Genomic DNA, 11,127 nt, shown 5'->3' on the forward strand with positions numbered 1-11,127 from the left:
TTATTTTTTAAGAACACTGTCACAAGTACTTTCCTTTACTCATAATAGTGGTTTTATTATAAATAAATTTCATATTATGTAAAGGAAGAAAACCTCCATTCTTTGTGATTTGTTTTTTAATGTGCCTTTAGTCAACACTAAATATTGAAATGTTCTGATTGGGTGGCTCAGTCAGTTGACCATCCTACTTCAGCTCAGGTCATGATCTCACGGCTCATGGGTTCGAGCCCCGTGTTGGGCTCTGTGCTGACAGCTCAGAGCCAGGAGCCTGCTTCGGATTCAGGGTCTCCCTCGCTCTCTGCCCTTCCCCCACTTGTGCTCTCTCTCTCTCTCTCTCTCTCTCTCTCTCTCTCTCAAAAATAAATAAACATTTAAGAGAAAAAAGAAATGTCATGATTACCTTTCTTCGTCTCTATTGAAATAACTATGTTTTCTATCAGTTTTCACTTAATGTTGATGCTAACTTTGCTTGACTGAGGCCAACAGTTCTTGTTTATAATGGATTACTTGTCTCAATGTGCTGTTCTGTCTTGTGCATTAAGATTAACATTTTATTTCTAAGCTCATAATGAGTTGAAGGACTCTTCCCTTCTTTAAGCAAGGGGGAAATACAAGTCATATTTACCTCAGCCAATTCAATATATAAATATTAATATATATTTATATATATATTATATATATAATATATATGCATGCATATATATATATATGCATGCTACTCTGCACTGTAGAACATAAAAGATTCAAAATGAGTATAATATGAGGACGAGGCTTAGCAGCAGAACTTCTAAGACCATAAGGGAAAGAGAATCATGTTGGAGAAGACAATGATTTTGAGGATTTTGTACATACTTAGGATCTGTGCAACTTAACACATGTTTTCTGTTCCTCAATTTTGGGTTCCCCCAAAGACTTAAGATATTGCTTAAACAGAAGAGGTCAGATCAACTGAGTGAACACACAGGACCACGATGCCCTCTGCAATGGAAAAGGCTTCATCTGCCTCACTGACAGCTACATGCCCACCATGTACCCAAGTGCCAGGCACACGGTCGGTGCTCAACAAATAATTATTAAAATGAAGAAAGAAGCCAGCTCATTGACCATAGCCACTGGTCAAGCTGCTTTTTCAAATGCAGGTCATCTGGAGATTTGTTCAATGAGATGTTTGTTGCAAAGTCTTCACCCTCCCTGTGAGGTCAGTCCATGGCGGGGAGGGACAGGGAGCTTGGAGGCACGGAAACCGGAGGGCAAACAGAGTCCTTGGGACCTGGAGAAAGAGGTCAAGACCGTGAAGTTTTCTGGCAGCTTCCACACTCCTAGAAACAGAGCTGAGTGTATCTGCAGCCCCAGGTACCCGACCTGGACCTGTCACTTTGCCTTTTGCCACCCAAAACTCTCTGAGCTTGTGGGGTCAGTAATGAGACAATGAACAAACACAGAGAAGGTCTCACCTTCTGTAATTGTCCCTGACAAGCTCTGAGCCAGTCCAGCCACCTGATACCTGGTGACCAAAATATCTTCAGCCCCAGGGAGACAGATGCTACATAGGGACTGAATGGATACATCCCATCAAGTGAGCAAACTTGTCACACGCACTTCTCTTCTTTCCTTCCATCCTTCTTCATGTCTTCATTGCCTTCCCCAGCTTCTCCCCCCTCCCCTCCAGAAGTTCCTTTCTCCATTCCAACCCCTGTCTATTTTCCCTTCTAGGCCCAATGCCAAATGCCCATAAGCAACCCCTCCCCCATCTCACGTTCTAGACCCTTGCTTTGCCCCCACTCCAGCCTCTCCCACAGGGCCCTTTTGCCCTCTCCCCCTGCCTGCCCCCTCTGCCTTCCTCCCTGCCCTGCCCCTGCCCCCCTCCCCCTATGTCTCCCTTGCCCTGTCGCTGGGACCCAGGAGGTGGCCGTGGATTCTGCCACTGCCTCATTCTCTTCTCTCTCTTCTTGGTGGGGTCCATAGCCAGCTCTCCTGTTGCTCAGAGATGTGGAGGCAGTTGCTAAGAGACAGCGAAACGTCAGTACCTGGCCCTCGAGGAAAAAAGGGAGCGAAAAAGGGAGAGAGGAGGGGGAGAGAGGAAAGGAAGGCGGAGGGAGGGGAAGACCTGGCGGAAACCTCATACCCCAGCAGCCTCAGCACCAGCTGAGTTTCGGGAAGAAGCATTCAGAGGATTCTGTGAACTTTCTTCTAAGCATCCTCTCTCAGATTCCCCGTTTGAGTAAAAGAAGGGGACCGGCCAGGCACCGGGAGCACAGGACAGGAAACCACAGAGGATGCTGCCCCGGGATCCAGGAGCCATGGAGAACGAGAAGCCGGGGGAGGGGAAGTGCCGGGGAGGCAATCTGTTCTGAAGCAGCAAGCGGGATTCCAGGATGAGGGAGGGAGACCCACGTCTGCTGCAGATTGATGGCTGTGTCCTTGGAACAGAGTAAGTGGGCTCCTGAGGGCCTATGGGAGTGCAAGGGGGGACCTTGGGGTTCAGAAAAATGGGTCTGGATAAAGGAGCTGGGTGATTTCCCGGTGGGCGGGATTGAGGCTAGAAGTGCTGGGAGGGGAGGCATTGCCGGACCGAGGGGGTTAGGGAGGACAAGTGAGGACAGCCAGGGGCCACGGAGGATAAGGGGGGCCACAGGGGATGCGGTGGACGGCAGAGCTGAGACACCGGGTATGTCATCGCTCTCTCTGCCTGACCAAATGTGGACGTGGGCTCACGCTGGGGAACAGAGAGCAGAGTGGGGTGCTTGTAGAAAGGGGGCTGGGATTAGGGGTGTGCAGGAGGGTGGAACACGGGGGGCGGGGGGGCGGACTGGAAAGGGGGTTCTGCAGTGCGTGTGCAGAAAGCAGTTGGACAGAAAACTGGGAGGTGTGAGCACAGGGCAGGGCAAAATGTGGGGAGATCACAGGAGAACAATGTGTGTGTGTGTGTGTGTGTGTGTGTGTGTGAATGAGAGAGAGAGAGAGAGAGAGAGAGAGGAGGGAGAAGGTAAGGAAGGGAGAGGGTGAGAGAGAGAGAGGGGGGAGTGCTAACCCTGTTTGAAAGGGGTATGCAAACAGCCAGCCTGGCTGTGTGCCTGTTTTAGGGAGTTGCCCAGGGGTGGGGTGTTTGGTGCTGAGGGGCGAGGCTGGGAGGAGAAGCGAATGCATCTCGCCCAGGACAGAACCCCGGGAAGAGGACAGGCAACCACAGTGTGAGGGTGGGGTCTGAGCCCAGCGCTGCCCACACCTGACACACAGCATGCAGAGAAAACGCTGTGGCTGGTGGCAGAGAAGAAGGAGGCCAGGGAACCTAGGAAGGACAGTAGGGAGGCGAGGGCACTGGAGATCTCCGCCTGAGTGCTTTCCTTGTTGACAGAGGGAATTCTGCCCCCGCCTGCTGAACGCAGAGCTGGGCTGGGAGAGAGGCACTGGCCGGGGAGAAGTCGCCAAAGCGGTCCTAGCTGATCTCCATCCTGCTTCTCCAGGACACATGGCTCTTTCCAGCCTTGGCAGCTGGCAGTGGGTGTCACTCAAGGTCCTCCCCAACCTGGGGGAAGAAGAGCCTCCTTGGGGATTTCAGTAGATGCTGAGGCTGACGACTCGGGCTTTCAGGAGGCCCATGGAGACCCACTCTGCCCCAGGCTCCCTTCCCAAAACACCCACCCCAGGACCCCCTTGGACTCGAGCCCCCTGGGCCACCAGAAGAAATGGCTTCTGAGACCTCAAATGCCGGAGACCCACATGCAGCCCTGGCCTCCTAATCGGTCCCAGAATCGGGACGGGGCTCCGGGTTTTTAGATGTGCCAGGACCTTCAACAGGCACAATCTATGTCCTTCACCCCCTCCACCACCTGTCCAACGTAATACAAGACAGGAAGCAGCCAGGGGCATGGGTGAGAGGAACACAGACCCACAGGGACCCTTCCAGGACCTGCTAGCAGCTGGTCCAGCCCTAGCCTCAGTCCCTCACTCTCTCAAGCGTTGATCATCTTTTCAGACCCTGTAGGACCTCGGCTGGATTTATTGCCCCCTCGGCTCCAAAGGGGACTTCCTGTGGATCTCACCTAGGGAGCCCTCTGGTGCTCAGAGGCTCCGGGGAAAGGCTTGAGCCATGATGCCACGTGCCCAGAAGCCCCACCTTCCGGGGCCCTGGCCCTGATGTAGCTGTCTTTCGGAGCCACCGACTCTTGATTCATGAACACAGCCCCGGCCCCAGTGGGCTCCCTTCAGCAGGGCAGTTGCCAGCTGCCTAAGATGGGTGACACCTGGTCCCAGCTGCCCTGGCCTGGGCCCCCCCACCCAGCTGTGCTGCTGGTCTCCCTCCTCTTGGCAGCCGGGGCCATGCGCTCGGATGCCGGCACTAGCTGCCCGGTCCTCTGTACGTGCCATAACCAGGTGGTGGATTGCAGCAGCCAACGGCTGTTCTCCGTGCCCCCAGACCTGCCGATGGACACTCGCAACCTCAGCCTGGCCCACAACCGCATCACGGCCGTGCCGCCCGGCTACCTCACATGCTACATGGAGCTCCGGGTGTTGGATCTGCGTAACAACTCCTTGGTGGAGCTGCCCCGGGGCCTCTTCCTCCACGCCAAGCGCTTGGCACACCTGGATCTGAGCTACAACAACCTCAGCCACGTGCCGGCCGACATGTTCCAAGAAGCCCACGGCCTCGTGCACATCGACCTGAGCCACAACCCGTGGCTGCGCAGGGTGCACCCCCAAGCCTTCCAGGGCCTGGTGCAGCTCCGAGACCTGGACCTCAGCTACGGGGGCCTGGCCTTCCTCAGTCTTGAGGCCCTGGAGGGCCTGCCGGGGCTGGTGACCCTGCAGATCGGCGGCAACCCCTGGGTGTGCGGCTGCACCATGGAGCCCTTGTTGAAGTGGCTGCGGAACCGGATCCAGCGCTGCACGGCGGGTAAGGTGGGAGGGCGGGACTGGGCAGCCACGGGCACAGAGGGGCTTGCCTCCCTGCCAGCAAAGGATCCAAAGAACAGGGAGGGACTGACAGCTCTTAGCACCCGGTGCGTGCCCTGGTCTGGGCTGGCCTCTGTGCACACCAACCCTGTCCCCCCACAAGTTTCATCCGTTGAGTCCTTCCCCTGCTTGCTGGTGCCGTTCGCCAGTGAAACACACACCACCCTTGCATCTGCGGCACTTGGGACCTGCGGAGGCAGACAGATAGTAAACGAGAGTGTGCTGAGCTTTCGCCGTGACCTGAGAACTGGGCACGCGTTACCTCCCCCCATTTTGGTGACTCCCATTTTGCAGGTGAAGAAACTGAGCTCTAGAACAATGAAAAGACTTGCCCGGGGTCGCTCATTTAGAAGGTAGCAGGGTCGTGGATAAAACCCAAGTTTATTTGACTCTTAAGCCCTGTTCTACTCTACCAGGCTGCTTTTTAAAGTATTCCAAGTGCTGGAAAAACTCAAAGAAACAGAAACAGGCAAACACTCTTTATTTTAGTACTTACTATCTGCCAGGACTTACTCTTATGCTTTATCCTAAACATATGTCATATTTAGCTTATCTCATCCTCAGAAGAACCATGATGAGATCCCTACACACGCTGTTCTATAGAGAAGGAAACCAAGGCGCAGAGAGGGTCAGTAACTTGCCCAAAGCCACACAGCTGCTAAGTGTTGGAGTCAGCATTCAAACTCTGGCAGTCTGGCTGCCTTCTGGCTATATCCTGAAGAGTCAGGTCCAAAGCTAACAGGAAGAGTCGGGGCCTGAGTTCTGGGCTGGCCAAAGGGCCTTAGCAGAGCTCTGCAAGGTTAGGGCATGGGGTGGCAGCTGAGAAGAAAAATGGATTTGGCGACTTAACCAATCAATCCCAATTGGGGGTGCACTGGGGACCGATGGAGACTGAATCACAGAGGTTGGATGGGCCCTGACCTCACCTGGAGGCAGGCAGTGCTCAGATGCGGCCCCCCGTCACCGGCTCTCTTGTGTGGCAGCACTGAGCCTTGGCATCAGCCCCCCTGCAGTAGAATGACGGGAAATAGCTGGGGGCACCATCTCAGGGGCTTTCCCAGAGCCTGGCTCAGCATGTGTTCCAAAAGAACGATGCTGAATGAGGTAGGAGGGAGAGGAAGACTGAGTGGGGAGCCCAGGACCAAAATAGTTTGGGGGAGGGGTGTGGGTCACGATTCCACTGTTTCTACACAGTTGTGGGAGGAAGTTCTCCGGGACCAAAATAGCTGGGGATGGAGATGGGGCAATGCTAGGGGGCACGAGGGGGAGGCTTCCTAGAGCCATCTCCCCACCTGCTCACCCCTTGAAGGCTGCAAGCTAGCTGTCCCCTCTTTCCTGTGTACTAAGGACAGAAAGGGCACCCTGGTGCCACATGCACCTTCCACCTCCTGTGATCTCTGAGGCCCCTGCTCCCCTTCAGAAGAAGCACAGCCTCCTGGGGAGCAGGAGAGAGGTCCAAGATCCCATTTGGGCAGACTCATGATAGTGCAGATGAGGGACCCCAGCCCCAGAGAGGGAAAGTAACTGTCCATTGGCCACTAGGTTCCTCACTCTCCACCGAACAAGTTCTTCAGCACATCACATCCTCCAGGATATTTCCTCTTGGGCGCAAAGAACTTGCCAGCATAGGGAGGACCAGGCAATCATCTTCCTTTTGTCTTCTTTTTGTTCTCCTACAATTATCCATGGTTTTTGGACAAATCCCAACAGAGAGGGACAGAAGGGTGCCCTTGGGATATACTCAACCTCAAAACTGGCCCCTTGAATTACCAGAGGGCTTTATCAGCCCTCAGGGTCCCATCCTGAACTCCCCCGGGGTCCTGCCAGTTGTCCTCAGAGCCTCCTCTGCAGAGTCCATACCAATTGCCTTCAGTTTCCCCCACATTCCCTGACTTCACATTGTCTTGCCACCACCCCAGTCATGCACACAATAGACTTTGGAGTTATGCATCTTCCGGTTCTAAGAGGAGAGCCCTTAATGGTTAACTTCAGATGCCATCTTGTCCTGAGCAGGGTCTGGAGTGCTGTGCATGTGGCCAACAGGGACCCCTCCACATGCACTGCAGATTGCATCTTCTCCCCCAAACTGACTCCTCATTTCTAAGGAGAATGATGTTAATCCGTTTCTCAAAAGGGGCAATCCAAATCCATCATTTTATTCTTTGCCCTCAAAAACTACAGGATGAATAAGCGTTTATGTACCACCTAATTTAGAAAACTTCTGCATATTGACTCTTAGACAATTTAGGTTGAATTATCCCCTTCTTATTGAAGGAGAGCACGAGAGCCAGAAAGGCAAAAAAACAAAAACAAAAACAAAAACAAAAACAAAAACAAAAACAAAAAAACGACTTGCCCAAGGTGAGAGCTTAATTAATACTTATACCCTGAGCAAAGGGTTGACTGCCTGCTACAAAGCTGGTGCCTGGCAATGCAGGACAGAGCTTCCAACTGCACACCACTCTTACTTCCAAGGCAGAGTAAAATCAAACCATTGACAACCATGTGTTTGTACAAGTGACCCTGGAAGGGTGAGGTGGGACCATCAATGATGGAGAGAAAAGTAATCCCATTGAAGAAGAAGCTTCTCCTACAGAAGACTATCTAAAGAATATGACCCTCACTGACCTGTCCAGGGAGACCAGCCTAGGATACTAACAAAAGCACATGTTTACATAGTGCTTATTATCCGCCAAGGATATATTATTTATATATGTTAACTCACTGAGACCTCACTACAATCCTATGTTACAGATAGCATCATTATCGTTATTTTACAGATGAAGAAAGCAAGACACAGAGGGGTTAAGTAATTCACGCACAGTCACACAATTAGTGTGGGGTAGAGAGGAGATTTGAACCCAGATCAATATCTCCAGAGTCCATACTCATAACCCTATACTCTACATCCCTGGAAAAGCCACATGGGATAGTAGAAAGACCCAATGCTTTCAAGTTGGACAGAGTCATTCATCCACACATCCACTTAACAAAGTTTCATTGAGCACTTACAGGGACAGGACCCCGTTCAGTGACTAGGAACACCATGGGAAGAAATATTCATGGAGGAGGAGACAGATAATACAGATACAGTGAGACAAGATAAATACAATGGAGAAAAATTAAGCAGAGCAGGAAAGTAGAGAAAGCCCAGAGAGAGGTGGTGTGGAGTTACTATGTTATATAGAATCATAAAGGAAAGGCTCATTAGTAAGGTGATGCTTGAACAAAATTCCAAAGGAATAAGGGACTGAGCTGTGCCAAGATTCAGGGGAGAAGCACTCCCACACAGGACAAATGCAAAGGCACACCCTCTCCACCCTGAAAAGGGATGTGCTTAGGGTGATGGAAGAATGATCAAAATGTGTGTGTGGATGGGGCAAAGTGAACAAGGAGCAGAGGGAAAGAAGAGTCCTTGTAGCTCACAGTGAGGACATTGGCTTTCATTCCATGGGAAGATAAGAAGTCAGGGGACGGTTTCAAGCACAGAGTAGTACATGATAGGACTTCAGGTGTCAAAGATACTCAGCCAACTGCATCAAGATGGTTTAAAGGCAGAAGCCCAGAAACTAGTTAGGAAGCTACTGTAAGAGATGAAAATGTCACAAGACAGCGGTAGATCTACCATCAGTAGTGACTATTGGACTTCAGGCAAGTGACTAAACTCTCTGAGCAGTGATCTCCACAACTTTAAAAACAGGTATAAAATATTTGATTCAAGGGTTGTTGAGGAGAGTAAAGAAGGTAAGTAAAATGTTTGACACATAGAAACTCAATAAAAGGACTCAACTTCTCTTGGGGGGAGGGGGTGGTGGGAGACTCTCCATTCCACTCACTCTCCTCCGGCCCCTCACCTTTCCTGGGTTCTGTGTTGCAGATTCTCAACTGGCTGAGTGCCGGGGGCCCCCTGAAGTCGAGGGTGCCCCACTCTTCTCCCTCACTGAGGAGAGCTTCAAGGCCTGCCACCTGACTCTGACCCTGGATGATTATCTCTTCATTGCATTTGTGGGCTTCGTGGTCTCCATTGCCTCCGTGGTCACCAACTTCCTCCTGGGCATCACAGCCAACTGCTGCCACCGTTGGAGCAAGGCCAGTGAAGAGGAAGAGATTTGACGTGGGTGCCTAACATCTCTCATGCTGCTGGCCACCACCGCTTCTGACCACTGGACGCTGCTCACTCTGGCTCCATGGTACCCTGGCCACTTCATGACCCAAGCAGGGTCAGGAAACCACCTTTGTGCGAGCCTCGACTGTGGGCCAGACACTGTGCCAAATGGAAATGTCAGATGACTCTAACCTAGCCCCTGCCCTCTAGGCTCTTACCTCTAATAGAAGAGAGAGATTCAAAAACTATTCCTTATAAGACAATTTGTCAGCACTCTGAGCACATAGTTATGAAAGCCCAGAGGAGGGATCATCAATTGTGCCTAGGAAAGTCTAAAAGAATTACAAGAATGGAGGCAATTTGCAAACAGAGTTATCAAAAAATGTCTGCTTTGTCAAGTAGACAAAGAAAGGGGGACATAAGCAAATGACGGAGGCCAAAATATGCATGGTGTGTTGAGAACAGTGACCACTCCTCGTGACTTAAGTGTATAGAGCAGATGCGGCACAGGACCAAAACTTCCCTCTGACACCCAATCTTTCCGCTCCTGGAGTTGCCCAACACTGCCTCCTGAAGAAGAGAACACCCCCATGCCAGCCTCCTAGGTCTCCTGCCAGGAGCTACGAGGTGAGACCACCTCATATTGACTGCCTCCCAAACTAAGTCCACCAAATGCAGCCTGCAAGTGAGGTCCCAGGTACTGAGCTGAGGGTGGACACTTTCGGTGTCCTTTCTCCTATCCTTGTCTCCTGCCTCTCACTTGAGCTTCAGCTTCAGAAGAGGGAAGCAGGAGGTCCAGCAATTGGGCAGCAAGAGTCTTGGCACCCCGGAACTCCTAATCTTGTGACTGTTCTTGCCACGGTGCTCCCACCAAAGGATCTCATCAAGAAAGTGCACTGTAGCACAAGGGTAGCCAGGACTGAAGGAATAGAAGGCCACCACAGTTGTGACCATAGGAGGATTTGCTCTTTCTTCTGAGCAATTCACCCATTTAAGCATCAGGGTATGAGAGCTATTAATTAATTACCAAGCAGTTGCCAGTGTCAGACACTGTGATAAGCTCTCTCCACAGACAATTCATTTTAATGCATACAACAATCTTCCGAGGTAAGCATTGTTGTTCCCATTGTACAGATGAGGAAATAAAGGTTCAGAGAGCATTCAAAGTCACATGTTGCTTAACAAGCAAAATAAAGTCTGTGTTCTTTCTACCCAATCCAAGCTGAGGAACATCACAGTTCCCTCTGAAGTTATATAAGTTTGAATTCGAGTAGTGCTGATGAATAAGTGCTCCCAACAAGGGCCAGGCACTCTTCGGGGCACTTTTAAATTTATTGACTTATTTATTTCAATTCTCACAGCAACACTGCCTGGTGGTTTTTATTATTCCCATTTTATAGATGAATTAAGTGTAGAGAGATGAGTATCTTACCCAAACTTATCCGGGTACACTCTAGAAGGAAGGTGATAGGCAGCTCTATTCAGGGAAACTGTCTAATCAGTCTGTCAAAAATCAAGTAACTTGATGTGTGAAGCTCTATTATCACCATTGTTGCCGTCATCTCCAACTTTACCATCAGCTTCGTCAGCTTCCACCCTGTTTTTGTTCAGCACTGGACAGCTCCCAAAATGCTGTGGCGTCATTCTTGACTTTTCACAACCCATTACTCCTATTTTACATATTGGAAAATAGAGACTCAAGAGCAGGTGTGACTTGCCAAAGCAGTAAAGCTAGGACTCAACTCCTCGGTTCTCTCTTCAGATTTCCCAGGTGTTTGGGAAAGAGAATGCCCAGGATGGCTGGGTAGTAGGGCCCTTGGATTCAGCAGCCATGAACGTCCAGTATGTCAGCTAAATAAAAGGCAGTAAAACCCAGCTCCTTCACAGATTTAGATGTTCTCACAGTAGAGCAATTGGAGCCTCTGAAACACAGGAGCAGCACAAATAGCACATGAATAGGAGTCATCTGCCTTGCAACGTGCAAATAACACATTAGAACTGGTGGCCTTGGTGGAAATCATGCAAAAAAGAAGTTCTTTGGGAAACGAGAGATGAAGCTGTGCTAACCC

General features: G+C 50.8%; 1 protein-coding gene across 1 annotated transcript; it reads left to right on the forward strand.

Moving 5' to 3' along the window:
* The first annotated feature begins 1,984 nt into the window (after positions 1-1,984).
* On the forward strand, positions 1,985-10,228 carry LRRC55 (leucine rich repeat containing 55). The gene is made up of 3 exons (XM_043581140.1): positions 1,985-2,431; positions 3,356-4,894; positions 8,831-10,228. Exons 2-3 carry the CDS (start codon positions 4,174-4,176, stop codon positions 9,064-9,066), a joined length of 957 nt encoding a protein of 318 aa, XP_043437075.1. The 5' UTR covers positions 1,985-2,431; positions 3,356-4,173; the 3' UTR covers positions 9,067-10,228.
* The last annotated feature ends 899 nt before the right edge of the window (positions 10,229-11,127 follow it).

Source organism: Prionailurus bengalensis, chromosome D1 (genome assembly GCF_016509475.1).
Source record: "Prionailurus bengalensis isolate Pbe53 chromosome D1, Fcat_Pben_1.1_paternal_pri, whole genome shotgun sequence".
Classification (NCBI taxonomy): Eukaryota; Metazoa; Chordata; class Mammalia; order Carnivora; family Felidae; genus Prionailurus; species Prionailurus bengalensis.

What these genes read in the sequence shown, in the direction of transcription:
- LRRC55 (XM_043581140.1), top strand. Translation starts at nt 4,174, where the DNA reads ATGAACACAGCCCCGGCCCCAGTGGGCTCCCTTCAGCAGGGCAGTTGC. An exon ending in GATCCAGCGCTGCACGGCGG is followed by an intron (nt 4,895 to 8,830) that starts GTAAGGTGGGAG and finishes TCTGTGTTGCAG; the next exon opens with ATTCTCAACTGGCTGAGTGC.